This window comes from Helianthus annuus, chromosome 13 (genome assembly GCF_002127325.2).
Source record: "Helianthus annuus cultivar XRQ/B chromosome 13, HanXRQr2.0-SUNRISE, whole genome shotgun sequence".
NCBI lineage: Eukaryota > Viridiplantae > Streptophyta > Magnoliopsida > Asterales > Asteraceae > Helianthus > Helianthus annuus.
Window position 1 is genome coordinate 62,299,088 of NC_035445.2, and position 21,918 is coordinate 62,321,005.

The 21,918-nt window shown below is 41.6% G+C and overlaps 1 protein-coding gene and 1 non-coding gene across 2 annotated transcripts; both read right to left on the reverse strand.

Annotated features, from left to right (window-relative positions):
• Positions 1-244: 244 nt before the first annotated feature.
• LOC110900882 (LOB domain-containing protein 39-like) lies at positions 245-793 on the reverse strand. Its single transcript, XM_022147740.1, has one exon. It carries the CDS (start codon positions 791-793, stop codon positions 245-247), a length of 549 nt encoding a protein of 182 aa, XP_022003432.1.
• A 20,711-nt stretch (positions 794-21,504) lies between these two features.
• Positions 21,505-21,611, reverse strand: LOC118486072. The gene has a single exon (XR_004877928.1). It is a non-coding gene; the product is annotated as a small nucleolar RNA R71 (small nucleolar RNA).
• Between the last annotated feature and the right edge of the window lie 307 nt (positions 21,612-21,918).

Here is a 21,918-nt window from a genome sequence, read left to right on the forward strand (position 1 = left end):
AACACCCCCAACCATGGGCATTTGGCCGATGACACTCTCAACTTTCACTTTGGCTCAGACCAATCCCAACTTAACACATGGTTGCTGTGTCACCCCGTCGTTAAATAAACACTAACTGGGTTAGTTCTTTTTGCCGACGTGGCCATTTTGTCCAACGTGGCATGGTGACATGGTCTGTTTTTTATGAGGTGATGTGTAATTTTTTGTCCAAATGTGTATTGCTATTTTTTTAATCTGATTCAAATTAAAAAAAAAACAAATACATATTCAGATCGAATTCATCGACGGACTTATGCCGTCGTTTCTCCGGCGAGCCTTTACTTGCCGGAAAACTCTGATTCATATTCAGATCGAACCTACGCTTCTGAACCTTTGATTGGTGAACTTTGACCGTATCCTGAACGTTATCCGAAGAATTACCGAGTTTTGATGTCATCGGAAATCCATCAATAAGTTCGCTGATCAGCGGTAGTGTTCCGCCGCGAAGAACTGTGTCTACAGCAGCTTGACACACGTGCCAGTTCCCCGTCCAGAAAAGTCCGACGGCTCTGGTCATCGGATTCACTGTCCGGGCGGCGGCTTCGAATAACAGGGATTGCAAACACAGCTGCAGATCATCAACAGGTTTCCGATTCCGGTAGTTTGAGCAGAAAAATGGAATAATAAACATGACAGCACAGCAATATACCTCCCCAATAACTAACGCTTGTGTTTTCAGTTTCTGATCAACCTCCTGCCCTACCCAAACAAAGATGCTTGAGTGACAATCAAGAATAAATATATCTTCAGTCATCAAATCACACACTGATACACGCACAAATTTGACTACATAACAATTAACGCATCAATCACAAACCCTAGCATCTAATTAGAGATGAAAATGATGAAATCAGGCACTAGTTTGATTCAATAACACACAAACACACATTGAAACACGCACAAACATCAGATTCAACTAAATTTCAGATTCCGGTAGTTTACATCGACGTTGATTTAACCGTCTCTCCGTCGTTGCGCCGCCGCCGTGTGCGGCGGCTCCCTTTCTTCCGATCTGCAAGATGAAGGTGGAGGTGAAGGGTGGTTGGGGGTGTGTGGGTGTCGGAGGTTTTGTCTCAGGTAACCGAGAAGATGAACGGTGGTGCCATCGGGGGGAGGCGGTGGTGGCTAGGTTGGTTGGTTGTGGCGATGGTGAGATTGGAGCAAACAGGAGATGATGTTGGCGGTGGTGAAATGTGGGGGAAGGACTGAAGGAGCTGATTAAATACACATCATAGGCCATGTCACCATGCCACGTTGGACAAATTGGCCAAGTCAGCACAAAGAACTAACCCTGTTAGTGTTTATTTAATGACGGGGCGACACAACAACCCAAGTGTTAAGTTGGGAGTGGTCTGAGCGAAAGCTAAAGTTGAGAGTGCCATCGGCCAAATGGCCATAGTTGGGGGTGTTTAAATCCATTAACCCTTATAACAAAATACGTAAATATCCAAGTATTTAACTTTCAGTTTCCACACATCTTAACTCATTGCATGATACTCGTTAACAAGAATACAAACTCACAAGTTATTTATTATAAATCTCATTGGTGGCGGATCCAATATTTTTGTCCGGTGAGTTTACAGGTTTAGATGCTCTAATTTCATAAAACCATACATAAAAAATTTCAGGTCGGGTCGGGTAAATGTTTAATTCCATTTCAACAAAATAACATCACTAATTCAAGTTTCAACAAATTAATTAATTATTGAGTTATAAAAGAATGGGTTATTGGATTTTATCACCCTTAAATATTAGCCATTGGCCGCTGCTACCCTCAACTTAACATTTAGTATGTTCTGTCACCAGAGCACTAACTTTTGATGTTGTTACTATACTTTTGGGGATGTCCTAAGATCCCTAGAACCTTCCTAAGATTCTTATGACACCCTAAAAAGTATAGTAACAGGATCAAAAGTTAGTGATCAGTTAACAACGGGGTGACAGAACACACTAATTGTTAAGTTGGGGGTGACGGTCATAAAAGTGATAGTTGTGGGTGCAACGGCCAATAACAAATATTGGGGGTGATAAAATTCAATAACCCTAAAAGAATAGGAGATATAGACAACACCTAGGGCTGCAAATGAACCAAGCGTTCGGCGAATAGTTCGTGAACCGTTTGGTAGGAAGTTCGTTTGTGTTCGTTCGTTCATTAAACAAACAAACACGAATAAGTAATTCTATTCGTTTAGTTAAATAAATGAATATGAACAGAGCCCGCGTTCGTTCATTTATGCTCGTGAACATTGGGTCACGTATTAGTTTGTGTTCGATAGTTGATTAGTGTATTTAGTTTCTATATTTTATTTAAATACTTCAAAATTCTGACAAATAAGTGTGGGTGTATTATATACTTTGTTCAAGAACGTTTGTTTGTGTTCGTTTGTTTCCATTTGTGTTTATGAATATTAGTTTGTGCTCATTTGTGTTAATCAACGTTCGTTTTTGTTCGTTGCCTAAAATTAACAAATAAACACAAACGAATACGAACAAGTTCATTTCCTTTATAAACGAACACGAACATAAAAACTCGTTCGGTAAGTGTTAGTGAACACATATATTTCTTAACAAACGAACACGAATAAGGTCTTGTTCGTGTTCATTCGGTTCGTTTGCAGCCCTGAGCTACCAACAAAATAAGAACTTTAGCTATGAGTTTTAAAAGAAGATTCAACTTGTTTTGAATTATTCCATAAACAACATTAGAAATAGAACGAAGTAATAAACTAGACAATTCAGAGCAAAACTAACTGAATTGTGTGCAAGAAAAAATGTAGACATGAAGTACTTCTTTATTTTAGTTACCAACAAAAGGAACCTGAATTCTCATAATCTATGGAAGATATGAACAAAAAGAAATCATAATTAGCAAAGGGAATATAACAAACTTGCTTGCTAGTTTTCATCTCTCTTAAGTGAATATATACCTCAAGAATTAGAACAACCTTAAGTACAACTGGACTGCCTAACTTGAAGGAACAATCATTGGAGGATTTAGGATATTTGTCCGGTGCGTTCAGTGTTTTTAAATGCTCCAATCTCATAAAACCATATATAAACATTTTCTGGTTGATTTGACGAGTTGGGTAATTATCTAATCCAATCTCAACAAAATAACATCACTAATTTAAGTTTCAATAATTTAACATCCCTAAATGTCTAATTCACGTTCACATAATCATATAATCACATAATCATGTTTTGAATTATTCAGTTTTGAAAAAAATAAGAGATATATAGAAAGCTAGCAAGAAAAAGAACTTTAGCTACATGTTTTAAAGGAACATTCAATTTGTTTTGAATATTCCATCAACAACATTAAAATAATACAAAATAATAAACTAGACGATTCAGAGTAAAATTGAATTCTCACAAGTATATGGAAGATATGAACAAAAAAAAAAACCACCATCAGCAAAAGATATACAGTAGAAACTCTATAAAATAATATATTTGTGATCACCAAAATTTATTAATTAAAAGAGTTATTAATTAATCGATAAATTAATAATTATTAATTTATATATTAATTAATATTTTATTAATTTATAGTAGAATACTTAGTTTACAAACACCTTTCAAGCTTTCACTTAATTATTGTATACAATGCATGTATATCAAATGAACGGCCCAATTTGAAAGAAACCTTCAATCTCCCACCTTATTATGCTTCTTGTGTTCAATGTATCACTTTATGGACATTAAAAATATTTTCTATATAAATACAAGATCAAAATAGGTTAACACAAACAAATCATACACACAACATAGAGGGTTATGAATTAGGGGTTCCAAATCCAGCAAAAATAAATGTATTAGATGCAATGAATCTTGCAATTGCAGCATGGACAATTGAGTCATTTTTCAAGAAACCTTCATAAATCATTCATGTAATATGTTATATATAAGGAATTATTAATTTATATTTTATATGGGGTCTAAAGAAATTATCAAAAATGTATTATCTTATAATTTTATCGAATTATTAATTTAGCACTCTATCCCCGAGTCGGGACCGGCAAAAATATTATTTTAGAGAGTTTATTAAATAATCAAGTATTAATTTATCGAGTTTCTACTGTATAACAAACTTGCTTGCTAGTTTTCATCTCTCTCGTGAATGCTTTAAAAATAGGAATACCTTAACTACAATCGACTACCTTCAACTTGAAGGAACAATTATAAAACCCTACAACGATGGTTAAAAGAAAACTTAAAAGAAGAATGCTTTGTTTTTTTTAACGGTTAACGAATCCTTCAAATGGTTTACTGGCGAAATTCACCACATCAGGATATACTCGCCTTCTGAACTGAGGAAAACCCTCACCTAGGGCCAAAGCTCATGAACATTCACCCGAAGGCACGACAGTGCGGTGAGGTAAGACTCGCTCAGTTCAAGGATCGAACTAGCGATCGCCGCCTACTCGCCTAGTCTCCCATCATCACCAGGCGCCGCAGAAACTAAATGTTGGGGGCAGGAATTGAACCTGAGTCACTTGTAACCCCATGTCTCTCCCTTACCACTCCACCACTAACTCATTCACCTAATCCTAAGATTTGAAAGTCAAGAAACCTAAACCTAACCCATCCTTTAATGACCAAGAATAGAAACCCCCAATGAACTCCAGAAAACAAGTCTTAGAGATACAAACCAATGTCAGAGAATAACAAAAGAATACGGGAGACATTTTGAGACTGTAAATGGTCAAGGTTGAAATTACAAAATGGAAACTAATAAACAATTTCAAACTAATTCACAATTCCATTAGCAATGATGGTAATGGGTCAAATTCGGGCATGTATTGGTAGGGCTGTAAACGAACTGAACGTTCAGCGAACAGTTCGTGAACCGTTCGGCGGGAAGTTCGTTTATGTTCGTTCGTTTAATAAACGAACAAACATGAACAAGAAATTTCATTCGATTAGTTAAATGAACGAACATGAAGAGAGGTCTCGTTCGTTCGATTGTGTTCGTGAATGTTCGGTAAGGTGTTCGTGAACATGTTCGTGAACATTCGTTGATTTGCGTTCGTTTATGTTCGTATGTTTGTGTTTTAATTGAAGATCTTTGTACTTTCTTATATTTTATTTGTACCTTTTATATTATTAAATTTTTAATTATTTTATTACCCTAACAATTAAACTAGGAAACCCACTTTCACCTTGTTTATGCATCATTTCCCTTTCATTTCTCTTTATTTACATTAGCCAATACGATCGACCTCCGTTCCACAATAAGGGTGTCACACCCCAACCGATGGCGGAATCATCGGGGCGCGGCACTGAGCGAAACAGATTGTTCAGAAGTTTCCACAACAACTATCATACAATTCAGTTATATAACACGTCCCATACCGTGTCCCAAATAATAACAAGTTATCATAGAAATCAACTAAACAATATGGGAACTGTTCCCCCGTTTTGTTGATACAAAATAATTGGCAAAAATTTGTAATTTAGGCAGGAATTTGCGGGTTTCACTCCTAATCCCGTCCAAATTACGAAATTTGGCTCGGAGTTCGGATGTAATGATAGAATAGAAGGAAACAACATAAAATAAGCACATAAACTTGGTCTCTTGGTTCCTAACTATAGTCTAGGTTTCTAAGACAGCGATCCGGACTAGATCGTGTCTAACCTAATTCCCTATAGTTATGGCTCTGATACCAATCTGTCACACCCCAACCGATGGCGGAATCATCGGGGCGCGGCACTGAGCGAAACAGATTGTTCAGAAGTTTCCACAACAACTATCATACAATTCAGTTATATAACACGTCCCATACCGTGTCCCAAATAATAACAAGTTATCATAGAAATCAACTAAACAATATGGGAACTGTTCCGACAACTCAAATTCTTAATTATTACAGACCGAAAGTAAATATTGTTTTAAGACTTCTAGACGGCTAACTATAGATCTTACTGACTACAGGTGCCAGTACAAGATCTACAGATAATTATGGCCCTGGAGCAGGTATATGGACACTGTCCTAAGGTCACTGGCTCCTAGAAGCTTATTATTGCCTCGCTTCCCTAGCACGCTAGTAGCTTAAACACCTGTCACATACGTTAAAATAAAAGTCAATACATATAATGTAAAGGTGAGTACACAAGTTTGATATAGCATATAAAGTTCGAAAGTTTACGCATAACCAAGCACGTACACAAGGGCAAACGATGCATGTAAATTATCGACATGGGACCATCGATACCAATGACTTCAAGTTGACTGTCCGAGACAGTTCGCAATACATGATTACCACCGTAATCCATGCAAGTAATTGTCCTTAGCAACCCCCGTGTGAACGGGTGTTGAGTCCAAACTATAGTACTACGTTGCTAAAGCAGGCAGATAGCACTCCACGTGTAAACATAATAAACAGCAATCATTTAGACAAGTAATACATGCAAGTAGGTTAGCGTTCAAATAGTTTGTGTTGCTTGTGAATTTGATAGATTACGTATGTAACACCCAAAAGTGCTGAAAGCAAAAAGGGATCGAGTATACTCACAGTGGTTGATCGTGGATTGAGAGGAGCACTGAGAATAGGTTAGCCTGAATAGTTCGATAACACAACGATGAGTAACGCGGGAAAAGTAAACAATGTACTTGGATCGAGTAGGCCATTCGATCGGACAGCAGTTCGATCGAGTGGGCTGTTCGATTGGTTTGAAAGTCCGTTCGAACATCCATTCGATCGGCCGGCTGGCTCGATCGGCTGGTTCCTTCAAGTGGATTGTTTCTTCCTTTGATGTGAAGGATGTGTTTGTGTATGATGGTTTGTACTACCTTTCAAGTTGGCCGATCGAACAGCTGTTCGATCGGTTAGCCCAACCGATCGGCTAGCACTTCATTGTTTTCAAACATGTCACTCGATCGGCTGGCATGCTCGATCGGGTGACATTCCAATGTTTCGAAAAGTCTAAGTGTTTTGAAGTATAGTATCTCATGATTCGAGCAGTAATGATTACAATCGAGTGACGTAGTCGATCGAACAGTAACTCGTCAATACTACACTTCATGAGTTTGTGGGACTAAGTGCTAGTCGATCGGTTAGCCTAGTCGATCGGCTGGCATAGTCGTTCGGTTGGGCTGTTCGATCGAACAGCCTAGCCGTTCGGCCAGCTTCTCGATTCGGTTAACCTATCTCTTAACACTTGGTTATTCCCGTTAATTGTTGATGTTTTAGAGATATTTTGACTACGAGTTGAACCACAAAGCTGAAATCCCTACTTAGTCTACTGACTCGAGCAGGAATCACCCAAACTCGGTCAGAGACGGTTTGGAACTTAAGTTTAACGTTTAACCCGAAATCGGTATATCTCTCGGTAGAACCCGAATCTTGAACCATGTGTTTGTTTAGATTGATTGGTAAATCGGTTCAAGTCTCGTTTTCACCTTTTTGAGTGTAAAAGAGTTGAAAGATAGATGAAAACCCGTCTTTCAATCCTTTTCCACCGTGAAATGTTAAGATCTTTGGTAGATTTTAGGTTATTTATGTGGAAATCGGTTAGATCTAAGTTATTCATGGTGGAATGATGCCAAACTTAGTGTTCTTGAAGAACACCATGATGACATCACCCAAGAACACCAAGATCTTGGTGATTTCACGGTTGGAATTCAGATTTTGAAAGATAGAAAGATGGAGAATCGATTAATGAACAAAAACGTACAAGGATTAGAACGAAATACTTACCGGTTTGAGAGAAATCTGAGATTTAGTGAGAAGAAGAGGCTGGTCGGTCAGAGCTTTTCCAAAAGTGGAAAGCTTGACAAGGACAGCCCTATTTATAGGCTTCCAAAAGAGGAAAGGGTCAGCTGATCGAACAGCATCCCTGATCGAGCAGCTGCCCGATCGAACAGCCTGTTCGATCGGCTAACCTGTTCGATCAGGTTGCCCTGTTCGATCGGCTAGCCTGTTCGATCAGGTTGCCCTGTTCGATCGGCTAGCCTGTTCGATCAGGTTGCCCTGTTCGATCGGCTTGCCTGGTTTTGAGTGTTTCGCGACGATTTTTGATATTTCGAGTTCGATGAACGATGATAGGATTCCTAATCACATCACTTTTAGTCCCAACTACTATATCTAACATACAAGCATCCTTACACCACGATTTGGATTCGATTTCGATGGAGTTTGATTCACCTTTGAGTCTTGATGGATTTTGATTGATTCACCACACACTTTAACATAAAAGTAAACATGCACAAGTAACACGTAAGGCACACACACACGTATAAAAGCATTAAAATTATCCACACTTGAGTTCGGTGATTGATTTGATTAGCTTGATTATTGATTGACTAGCTTTATTGCATTGTTACTTCCTATCATTCACAGTCGGTCGTTGATTCACAGTTCGATTATCGGTCGATTAGTTTGATTATACAACACTTACTCCAAATAATATGAAAATCAAAATGAAACTAAAATGAAATTAATCTTTATTAATCTTTAATTCCAATAACAGTCAACACTTGACTTTGACTTTGACCTTTGGAAAACACGGGGTGTTACAGTCTCCCCTCCTTTAGGGAATTTCGTCCCGAAATTAGGCCGAGAACCGTACATCGCCGTGTGATTTTACCAATTTGATGCTTCAGATCTATCTGAACAACTGCGGGTACTTGGCCTTCATGTCACTTTCGAGTTCCCAAGTGAACTCCGCGCCTCGTTTGCCTTCCCATCGTACCTTTACAATAGGAATGCGAGAGCGTCTGAGTTGCTTGGTCTGTCGGTCCATGATTTCGACAGGCTTTTCCACGAAGTGTAGCGTCTCATTGACCTGAAGATCGTCGAGTGGTATTATTGCGTCGTGGTCGGCTACGCATTTTCGAAGGTTCGAAATATGGAAAGTCGGGTGGACATTGCTGAGTTCCTCCGGTAATTCGAGTTTGTAGGCAACTTTACCGATCCTTTCCAGAATCTTAAAAGGTCCAACAAATCGAGGCGCAAGTTTCCCTCTTTTGCCGAATCGGACTACTCCCTTCCAAGGTGATACCTTTAGGAGCACGTAGTCGCCAACTGCAAATTCGCGGGGCCTGCGTCGTTTATCGGCGTACATCTTTTGTCTGTCCCGGGCCTTTACCAAGTTTTCCCTTATCTGGTGGATCTTGTCAGTCGTTTCTTGCAGAATCTCGGGCCCAGTCAATTGTGAATGACCGACCTCGTGCCATACAATAGGCGAGCGACATCTCCTACCATACAAGGCTTCGAAAGGTGCCATTTCGATGCTGGAGTGATAGCTATTATTGTACGAAAATTCGACCAACGGTAGGTGTTTGCTCCAACTACCACCAAAATCGATAACACACGCACGGAGCATGTCTTCGATAGTACGAATCGTTCTTTCCGTCTGCCCGTCGGTTTGCGGGTGGAATGCGGTACTCAAATTCAGCGTCGTACCAAGAGCTGCTTGAAAAGTTTCCCACAATCTCGATGTAAACCGAGCATCGCGATCAGAAATGATGTCTCGAGGCGTACCATGATTCTTAATGATCTCGTCGGTGTAGATTTGGGCTAGCTTGGCCACCTTATAGTCTTCTCGTATTGGCAGAAAGTGGGCTGATTTGGTTAGACGGTCGACTATAACCCAAATACTGTCGTGACCTGATGGCGTGGTCGGAAGCTTAGTTATGAAATCCATAGCTATGCTTTCCCACTTCCATACGGGTATCGGCGGTTGTTCGAGTAAGCCTGAAGGTCTTTGGTGTTCAGCCTTGACTCTTGCACAAGTTAAACAGCTACCAACATATAGAGCAATATCCCTTTTCATCCCAGGCCACCAGTACTTGTAGCGAAGGTCCTGGTACATTTTGTCCGCACCGGGATGAATGGAATATCGGGATTTGTGGGCTTCGTTCATGATGATCTTTCGCAAATCTGTCCTCCCCGGAACCCAGATTCGGTCCAGATAATAGAATATCCCGTTGGCTTTGCTCACGAGCTGAGTTCCATCGTGATAGATTCGTTCTTTCTTCAACGTACGCTCGTTAAAGCAAGCGTGTTGTGCTTCGCGGATGAGAGCTTCGAGGTTATACTGAGCCTGGATGTTTCGAACACCTATCACGTAATTCTTTCTGCTGAGGGCGTCTGCAACTACATTCGCCTTGCCTGGGTGATAACGGATCTCACAGTCGTAATCGTTGAGAAGTTCTACCCATCGGCGTTGACGCATATTGAGTTCTCTCTGGTTAAAGATATGTTGTAGGCTCTTGTGATCGGTGAAGATCGTACACTTTGTACCATACAGGTAGTGTCGCCAAATCTTTAAGGCAAAGACAACTGCGCCTAGCTCCAGATCATGGGTTGTATAGTTCTTCTCGTGGATTTTGAGCTGTCGAGATGCGTAAGCTATAACCTTGTCTCGTTGCATGAGAACACAGCCAAGTCCAAGGTTTGAAGCATCACAATAGACAACGAAGTCATCGCTTCCGTCCGGCAGTGTAAGAACTGGTGCATGGCACAGCATGTGTTTGAGGGTTTGGAAAGCAGTCTCCTGCGCGGTTCCCCACACAAAAGGCTTGTCTTTATGAGTAAGGGAGGTAAGCGGTACAACAATCTTTGAGAATCCTTCGATGAATCGCCGGTAGTAACCGGCTAATCCGAGAAAAGAGCGAACTTCTGACGGATTCTTTGGCGTAACCCATCCCTTGACTGCCTCAATCTTTGCAGGATCAACGTGTATACCCCGACTATTCACAATGTGACCCAGAAATTGAACCTCCTCCAACCAGAACTCACACTTGGAGAATTTGGCGTAGAGTTGGTTTCCCTGAAGCAACTCGAGAACCAATCGCAAATGCTGCGCATGTTCGGCCCTCGATCTGGAATAGATCAGGACATCGTCGATAAATACGATGACGAAACGGTCTAAGAACGGTTTACACACGCGATTCATCAAATCCATAAAGACCGCGGGTGCGTTGGTCAAACCAAAAGGCATGACAACAAATTCGTAGTGGCCGTATCGGGTTCGAAAAGCGGTTTTGGGTATGTCTTCCTCTTGAATCCGCAACTGATGGTAGCCTGAACGTAGATCAATCTTGGAGAAACACTGAGCACCTTGTAGTTGGTCAAACAGATCATCGATTCTTGGTAAGGGGTATCGGTTCTTGATGGTCAGCTTGTTCAATTCCCGGTAATCGATGCACATTCGGAACGACCCGTCCTTCTTTTTGACGAAAAGGACTGGTGCGCCCCATGGAGAAGTGCTCGGGCGAATGAAGCCTTTTTCAAGTAACTCTTGGAGTTGGTTTGAGAGTTCTCGCATCTCAGATGGAGCGAGTCGATACGGAGCTTTGGCCACTGGGTTGGCTCCTGGAATAAGGTCGATTCGAAAGTCGATATCACGACTAGGAGGTAATCCAGGAAGATCATCAGGGAACACCTGAGGAAATTCTCGGACAACGGGAACATCCTTGACTTCAACTTTCTTTTTCTTGTCCGTCTCTGCTACAACAATGTTGGCCAAGAAGGCTTGATATTCCTTGCGGAGATATTTGCGAGCTTGAAGACAGGACATGAGCTTGAGATCTTTTGCAGTAGTTTCACCATAAACACATAGAATATCACCACTAGCTAGCACAAAACGAATCATCTTATCAGAACACACAACTTCAGCATGGTTTTCACGAAGAAAGTCCATGCCGACTATGACATCGAAACTTCCGAGCTGCATTGGAATGAGATTAATCGGGAATATATGATTGTTGAGCTCGAGAGTACAATCACGGAGCACAGAATTGACAGCAATGGTTCTTCCGGTAGCGACTTCTACTTCGAAGGGTGACGAAAGATAAGAGCGCTTACGTCTAAGAAGCTTCTCAAATTCAAATGACACAAAGCAGTTATCGGCTCCAGTATCAAACAAACATGATGCATATATACCATTCACGAGGAACGTACCATTGACCACGTTGTTGTCAGCTTGAGCCTGGCGTGCATTGATGTTGAAAGTTCTGGCGTGAGCGGCTTGTTGTTGAGGCTGCTGCTGTTGTTGCTGTGGTTGTTGAGCTTCTTGTTTCACCACCCTGTTCGGGCACCGGTTTGCGAAGTGGTTAGGGTCACCACATGCAAAGCAGGTCCAAACATTGTTTGTCGGGGCCTGTGCAGCTTGATGCGCTTGAGGAGCTTGAGGAGCAGGTAGCAAGGCTTGGTTAACAGCGGCTTGAGCTTGCGTTTGACGAGGACCATAGCGGCAATTCGCAGTGAAATGCCCGTAAACGTTGCAGTGGACACAGAAACGGCAGGCCACACCCACCGGGTGATGATAAGAACATGTAGCACAGAGTGGGTGGGGGCCGGTGTACGCACGCTTAGCCGGCGGCGCATTGATCACTGGCGCAGTGCGCTGTGGTTGTTGCTGTTGTGGCGGTACTGACTGAAGAGGAGCAGCATTGGTTGCGGCGGCGCAATTCTTGTTTTTCTTTCTTCTTCTCGAGGACTTGGAGGCTTGAGCAGTAGGGTTGTCGGTTGATGCGGCAGTAACTTGATGCAACGACTTGGATGGCTTATCCCAGACACCAGCCTTAACTCGCTTGTCGTTAATCTCGGCAGCGAGTAGGTAGGTTTCCTCGATTGACGCGGGTTTGGCGGCGAACACATAATCTGCAATACAATCCGGAAGAGCACGGATGTATTTCTTGATGGTCATCTCGGGAGTCTTGACCTGGTCTGGACAGATAATGCTCAGTTGTTTGAAACGGGCGGTGAGACCAGCGTTGTCGCCCTCCTTCTGCTTGATGGTCCAGAACTCATCCTCCAACTTTTGGCGTTCGTGGGGAGGACAGAACTCGTCCAGCATGATAGCCTTCAGTTCCTCCCACGTCAGCTCGTAGGCAGCGTCGTTCCCGCGCTTATTCCTTTCGGCTGTCCACCAGTCCAATGCCCGCGACTGGAAGACACCGGTAGCATTGAGAGTTCGAAGATGATCCGGGCATCCGCTTTGACGAAGGGTAACTTCCACAGAGTCAAACCAGTGAAATAAGCCTGTAGGGCCCTCTTCACCGGTGAACTCCTTCGGTCCACATGCCTTAAATTGCTTGAAACTGAACGAAGTTTTGCTGGGTTCAGTGAGGGTTCGGGATTCTTCCGACGACTTGCTGGTGTTTTCGTACACCTCACTGACAGCTTTTGCTACAGACCTCGAGATGAGCTTGGCGAGACGTCGGTCTCTCTTTTCCTGACGGGTAAGGTTTTGGCGAATTCTTGCTGATGACGACATGGTCTGCAATAGACATCGCCATAGGGCTCAACACAACGAATTCGAATCTCGCACGTCTTAGTTTACTAAAGCTTAGAATCACGTCGCATCTCACGTCACGTAACACATATAATCACATAAGCACATAATCATAGAGGCACATAAACACAGAAGCAATTAGAGCACATAAGCAATTAAGCAAATAGAGCACTTAATTCCCTAAACACGTACGAAATTTTATCACAGAGGTAGTCAGAAAATAGAAACCTATAACCACAAGTCGAGTGTCGTTCGTTTTGCGTATCGGGTAGCATCACATTGTATCGTCTAACTTAGTCGTATAGCGTAGCATAGCTTACTGGTTTCGTTTAGATCACCTCAACAGGGATTTGAATCGAGATAGAATAGCAACAGAAGTCACGCAGATCGATAAACAAATGAAGTAACCAACGAATCTTAAAACACGTAAACAGGTAACTCATATAAAATCAACAAAGCAACACTCAAAATCGGAAAATGGATTGTCTGCGGCTACTAGACTTCGACTAACCATGGCAATTTAACTATTCACAGTTGACTTGTCGTCGCTTTCGACTCTAGGGGACATGTTTCTGCCTCGATTCTTGGGCATTATGCATGCGCATTCTAGGCCATACTCGTGAGTTCAGGTCGTTGGAGTCCGTCAATTGCCTTGGCGAGATAAAATAAAGTCGGAATAACTGCCAAGGTTAGGGTTTCACCCCTATCTCAGCAATTTCTTCCTTGTTTTAAGAAAATTTAGAGGAAGTTTTCATCAAATTATGGGTTTCAGCCCTGATTTGGTATAACTTTCCCCCGTTTTGTTGATACAAAATAATTGGCAAAAATTTGTAATTTAGGCAGGAATTTGCGGGTTTCACTCCTAATCCCGTCCAAATTACGAAATTTGGCTCGGAGTTCGGATGTAATGATAGAATAGAAGGAAACAACATAAAATAAGCACATAAACTTGGTCTCTTGGTTCCTAACTATAGTCTAGGTTTCTAAGACAGCGATCCGGACTAGATCGTGTCTAACCTAATTCCCTATAGTTATGGCTCTGATACCAATCTGTCACACCCCAACCGATGGCGGAATCATCGGGGCGCGGCACTGAGCGAAACAGATTGTTCAGAAGTTTCCACAACAACTATCATACAATTCAGTTATATAACACGTCCCATACCGTGTCCCAAATAATAACAAGTTATCATAGAAATCAACTAAACAATATGGGAACTGTTCCGACAACTCAAATTCTTAATTATTACAGACCGAAAGTAAATATTGTTTTAAGACTTCTAGACGGCTAACTATAGATCTTACTGACTACAGGTGCCAGTACAAGATCTACAGATAATTATGGCCCTGGAGCAGGTATATGGACACTGTCCTAAGGTCACTGGCTCCTAGAAGCTTATTATTGCCTCGCTTCCCTAGCACGCTAGTAGCTTAAACACCTGTCACATACGTTAAAATAAAAGTCAATACATATAATGTAAAGGTGAGTACACAAGTTTGATATAGCATATAAAGTTCGAAAGTTTACGCATAACCAAGCACGTACACAAGGGCAAACGATGCATGTAAATTATCGACATGGGACCATCGATACCAATGACTTCAAGTTGACTGTCCGAGACAGTTCGCAATACATGATTACCACCGTAATCCATGCAAGTAATTGTCCTTAGCAACCCCCGTGTGAACGGGTGTTGAGTCCAAACTATAGTACTACGTTGCTAAAGCAGGCAGATAGCACTCCACGTGTAAACATAATAAACAGCAATCATTTAGACAAGTAATACATGCAAGTAGGTTAGCGTTCAAATAGTTTGTGTTGCTTGTGAATTTGATAGATTACGTATGTAACACCCAAAAGTGCTGAAAGCAAAAAGGGATCGAGTATACTCACAGTGGTTGATCGTGGATTGAGAGGAGCACTGAGAATAGGTTAGCCTGAATAGTTCGATAACACAACGATGAGTAACGCGGGAAAAGTAAACAATGTACTTGGATCGAGTAGGCCATTCGATCGGACAGCAGTTCGATCGAGTGGGCTGTTCGATTGGTTTGAAAGTCCGTTCGAACATCCATTCGATCGGCCGGCTGGCTCGATCGGCTGGTTCCTTCAAGTGGATTGTTTCTTCCTTTGATGTGAAGGATGTGTTTGTGTATGATGGTTTGTACTACCTTTCAAGTTGGCCGATCGAACAGCTGTTCGATCGGTTAGCCCAACCGATCGGCTAGCACTTCATTGTTTTCAAACATGTCACTCGATCGGCTGGCATGCTCGATCGGGTGACATTCCAATGTTTCGAAAAGTCTAAGTGTTTTGAAGTATAGTATCTCATGATTCGAGCAGTAATGATTACAATCGAGTGACGTAGTCGATCGAACAGTAACTCGTCAATACTACACTTCATGAGTTTGTGGGACTAAGTGCTAGTCGATCGGTTAGCCTAGTCGATCGGCTGGCATAGTCGTTCGGTTGGGCTGTTCGATCGAACAGCCTAGCCGTTCGGCCAGCTTCTCGATTCGGTTAACCTATCTCTTAACACTTGGTTATTCCCGTTAATTGTTGATGTTTTAGAGATATTTTGACTACGAGTTGAACCACAAAGCTGAAATCCCTACTTAGTCTACTGACTCGAGCAGGAATCACCCAAACTCGGTCAGAGACGGTTTGGAACTTAAGTTTAACGTTTAACCCGAAATCGGTATATCTCTCGGTAGAACCCGAATCTTGAACCATGTGTTTGTTTAGATTGATTTGTAAATCGGTTCAAGTCTCGTTTTCACCTTTTTGAGTGTAAAAGAGTTGAAAGATAGATGAAAACCCGTCTTTCAATCCTTTTCCACCGTGAAATGTTAAGATCTTTGGTAGATTTTAGGTTATTTATGTGGAAATCGGTTAGATCTAAGTTATTCATGGTGGAATGATGCCAAACTTAGTGTTCTTGAAGAACACCATGATGACATCACCCAAGAACACCTAGATCTTGGTGATTTCACGGTTGGAATTCAGATTTTGAAAGATAGAAAGATGGAGAATCGATTAATGAACAAAAACGTACAAGGATTAGAACGAAATACTTACCGGTTTGAGAGAAATCTGAGATTTAGTGAGAAGAAGAGGCTGGTCGGTCAGAGCTTTTCCAAAAGTGGAAAGCTTGACAAGGACAGCCCTATTTATAGGCTTCCAAAAGAGGAAAGGGTCAGCTGATCGAACAGCATCCCTGATCGAGCAGCTGCCCGATCGAACAGCCTGTTCGATCGGCTAACCTGTTCGATCAGGTTGCCCTGTTCGATCGGCTAGCCTGTTCGATCAGGTTGCCCTGTTCGATCGGCTAGCCTGTTCGATCAGGTTGCCCTGTTCGATCGGCTTGCCTGGTTTTGAGTGTTTCGCGACGATTTTTGATATTTCGAGTTCGATGAACGATGATAGGATTCCTAATCACATCACTTTTAGTCCCAACTACTATATCTAACATACAAGCATCCTTACACCACGATTTGGATTCGATTTCGATGGAGTTTGATTCACCTTTGAGTCTTGATGGATTTTGATTGATTCACCACACACTTTAACATAAAAGTAAACATGCACAAGTAACACGTAAGGCACACACACACGTGTAAAAGCATTAAAATTATCCACACTTGAGTTCGGTGATTGATTTGATTAGCTTGATTATTGATTGACTAGCTTTATTGCATTGTTACTTCCTATCATTCACAGTCGGTCGTTGATTCACAGTTCGATTATCGGTCGATTAGTTTGATTATACAACACTTACTCCAAATAATATGAAAATCAAAATGAAACTAAAATGAAATTAATCTTTATTAATCTTTAATTCCAATAACAGTCAACACTTGACTTTGACTTTGACCTTTGGAAAACACGGGGTGTTACAAAGGGATTCAAGTTCGAGTGCTACTCTTTGGGCCATCTATCTTTATCCTTCGTCGCGTTCGCCAAATTTATTTGTGTTCGTGAACCGTTCGCGAACACGCTCATTTCCTTAATGAACGAACACGAACATAAGTGTTCATGAACCGTTCGTGAACACATTTATTTCGCATTGTTCGTGTTCGTTCGGTTCGTTTACAGCCCTAGGTATTGGTAATCACATATTCATACTCGGTTGTAAACCGTGTCCAATACTCGTCTCAATACATGTTGAATATTTTCGGGTAATTGCCAATCGGATATCGGGTATACTCCCGGGTATTGGGTATATCCGTTAGTTTTTTCAAAGATACTGATTAGGATATCCAAATACGTACATTTCTTTTTTACCATTAAAATATAAGTCACATAGATGTAAGTTTTATCATAAATAAATAATAACATTATAGCTATTATATAATTTTATTTATATACTTCACAACACACAAAATATAAATAATGTTATCAAATACATAATTCAAAAGAATTATTTTATTTTTCACATAATGAACCTACTAAAAATAAGTCACTAATATATAAGATTTAAGGGAAAATAAATCATAAATAAAAAATTGGGTATATGATCGAGTAATAGTTCGGGTAAAAAGGTATGTGGTTTCAGGACTGGGTTAGGTATTACCTGTAGGAACCCGTTCGTGCAAAATAAATAAAATATTTTATTAACTTGAATTACAGAACAAGAACATAATGAAACTGAAAAAACAATACAATTACAACTGAAATAAATCAAAAACAAGAACAGAAATTACAAACAGAAAAGATGTTCTTGGCTGAGGGTCGTGTTAGACACGGGTCCCTTAAAACAAATTTCGAGTCTCCCAGGAGAACTCGTTTGTTTCCAGGACACAACAGCCTCAACAGTTGTACTGCCGGACTTGACGAAACCTGAAGGTGTACCTTGAAGCAAGACAGAAGAAGAAGATTATTCTGCAGAGAGAAATTCGCATATGTTGGTAAATTTCAAGGTTTTTCTGCAGCAGGGGTCCTCCCTATTTATACTACAGGTCCTAGTCGAAACAGAAAAATAAGTTAAATGTGAGAATTAAATTGCACTAAACATCTTCAATGCACTTTATTCATCATTTAATTCTCAGTCAAAACCGTTTGACTCGCCTGTTTCAAAAGTTGAAATGTAACTGCTCAGTTATTAATGTCTGGAAGCTTTTGCGCGCGCGCAAGACAAACTGGTGCACGTGCCCTTTTGGCTCATGCGCGCGCAGGTCTTGCACACTCATGCGCGCGTGCGCTATTTTGGCTCACTTTCATGCGCGAGCAGGGCCCTAGCGCGCGTGTTGCTTTGGCTCACCATGCATTCGCGTATGCGCTAGACACCAGTGAACCTATACGAGCATGCCACACAGTCGTGCTATATTGGCTCACTTTGGTGCGCTGTGCACGTCACATGCGCGTAGACCAGTCCCTGCTCCATACTGTGCGCACGGCCGCGCTTGTCTGCCACGCTATGCGCCACTGCGCGCAGACTCATCTTGGTCATGCGCCTCGTACCCGCACGTTTGCACGCCACGTTACCAACCTGCTCCTTGCAGCCCATGTGCTTCACCACGTGCACACGGTCAAAAATACAAAGGCAGCTCTCGGCGGATCTGATGTGTGCAAAATGCAACATATAAATTACATCAAATGTGGCATAAAACTAACCTTTTTTTAGTACTAATGTTGGAAAAAGTGTGTTTTTGTCTCCCTTTTGTATTTTCAGGATTAAATGAGCTCAAATGAACAAAAGAAGCAAAAAAAAGCAGCTAAATCTAACACAAATACAAGAAAAGGAATAAACGTGACATGCCCGACCCCCCGACAGCATCTTCCCAAGCAAAAAAAAAAGAGAACAAAAGGCTTAACACGCCCCGTGCTCAATGAGCACGGGGGCGTTCCCAAGTGTCTGCAGAAAGACAAAGTTGTAGAAGCTTCTATCACCCACCACGGGGGCGTTTCCAGCGGACACGGGGCCGTGGTCAACTCTAAGATTCGCAGAATCTAGGCAAATCTTGATAGTACAGATACGCTTCTGCACACGGGGTCGTGCCCAGCGGACACGGGGGCGTGGTCAACTAATGTAGACAAACTGCATTTAATGAAGAAAGAGAAGATGGGTGGACACGGGGCTGTGTCTGGGCTTCTGTGCAGGCTATAAATAGGGGTGCTTGGCTCATTTGCAAACCATCCCTTGGCAAACCACCACTCTCACACTTCACCTACCCACCACCACCATCACAACCCATATCCACCACCATCATCCATCATCCATCATCCATCATCCATCATCCATCATAGAGTGTGTGAGTAGTCTCGGGATCCAAGATTGATCGTTAGAGTTCTTGACAATCAAAGGCCATGTTTGCCTAAGTCTCTTACATCACTTGGTGAAGACAAGTGTTTAGTGTAATACTTTTTATTTTTAATGTTTTCGCACTTTTTATTTGGTTATGTATTAATGACTTTAATAACTAGTTTCTTATGTTGAAGGTGAATCTTCCTTATCATTTGTCTGTGGTATCTTGGCATTATTTTACTGTCTATATAAAATAAAATATTTTCACCATTCATATCTCCACGGTCTATATGGAGATATGTTGGCTTTCTGTTCGGAGGTTAAGGGAATGGTTTGGTAAGAGTCTTGCCTTGTTCAGTGTATAGATCCTGCAAGGACCTGGGTCAACTTTAGTAGGACCTCCTTCAATACCCACTGGTATTGGATGGCGGGGGTCCGAACACCTTGACCCCCTCATATGTAAGCAACTATTAAAGCTTTAACCCAGCTATTTAGGATTGTATCCCTGCTGACTCAAACTACTTAGCCGAGGGTAACGTCACCTTCATAAGAGGGGCCTACCACATTACGCATTAATAACTTAATTAATTTCTTTCAATAATCCAACCCTTTAGGATTGTATTCTTGCTGACTCAAACTACTGGGTTGAGGGTAACATCACCTTCAAAAGAGGGGCCTACTACTATAACTAAGATAATCTCTTAAAAAGTGCAAAAGTGCGGAAATAATCAAAGGTTACACTAAATGCGAGTCGGATCCAAGTGATTCATCTTGTCTATCTGTTTTGATTTTTATTTTTGTTTTCAGCATTTTTAATTTTTTATTTTCTAGTTTAAACCTTTTTCTAAACTTTTGATTTGATTAGACGTTGAGGATAAATCGGTACTAAAAGCTCTTGTGTCCTTGGACGACCTCGGTATCTTGACAACATTATACTACGCTCACGATGGGTGCACTTGCCCATATGTGTGTTTGGTGTTAGTAAAATATCGTGTTTTATAAATTTAAAACTTGACTAACGTGTAAAAAGAGCTAAAAATATACATAAAAACCTACCACCACACGCATATCAAGTTTTTTTGGCGCTGTTGCCGGGGACACAAGGATTTTAAGAAAGTTAGGAATCAACGGCCTAATCATTTTTCTTATTTTTCTATTTTTTTTACGATTTTTTATAAATTTTCAGCTTCTGCAGAGCTCAACACGGGCCGCGCCTGGTCGGACACGGGCCGTGCCCAGCGTTGTTACTGGCAGTTTTTATTTTCCGACTTACAGAGAGTTGAGCAAGGGGCCGAGTCGGTGCAACACGGGGCCGTGTCGAGCTCCTAAATAACAGGGATCCCGAAAAAAATTACTGTATCTCCGACCACGGGCCATGTTCATCTGAGCACGGGGCCGTGGTGAAACTTCTGACCAACGTTCTTTTTGTTTTTATTGCAGGACTTGGAACCCAGGCGCCACACCTGAACTTTCCACGCAGTGTATGAGCTCCAGTTCTAGTAGAGACATAAAAGAACCTTTAGACGAACCCGAACGCTTTCTAAGAAAAAGACTCAAAGCTAAAAACCAAGAGAAAGTTTCGGGGGACCTACTTACAATGGCGGACCAACGTACCCTCATAGATTACCTACGTCCCACCGTAGGTAATCTTGGCGCCGCTATCAATGCACCGAATGTCGAGAACAATAACTTCGAACTTCGGCCGCATTTGATACAAATGCTCAAAAACTCCGCAACTTTCCATGGGCTTGCGGACGAGGATCCCCATCTACATATTACTAACTTATTAGAAATATGTTATACCTTTCGGATTAATAGAGCATCAAATGACGCCATCCGCATTCGAATGTTTCCATTTTCACTAAAAGACCGAGCTAAGGCTTGGCTTAATACCCTCCCAGTTGGCTCGGTAAACACCTGGGATGAACTAGCCCAAAAGTTTCTATATAAGTAATTCCCTCCTGCTAAAACGGCTAAATTAATGACTGAAATTAACACATATTCACAAGAGGACTGGGAATCCTTATATGAAACTTGGGAAAGGTTCAAGGAGCTACTAAGAAAGTGTCCTCATCATGGTCTTGCGGTATGGCAACAAGTATCCACCTTCTATAATGGGTTGTTGCCACACACAAGACAAACACTCGACTCTAGCTCCGGGGGACTTTTAGGTAATCGCCGCCCAAATGAAATTTATAATCAAATTGAGGAAATTGCTCAAACCAATTTTCAATGGCACACTCCTCGAGGAACGAAATCTATTTCCCCGGGCGCCCATAAGGTTGATGAGAGCACCTCCTTGCAAGCCCAAATCGAAGCCCTTTTTCAAAAATCAAAAAGTTAGAAATGGCAAAAACAGCTTCGGTTATGGCTTGCGAGGGGTGTGGTG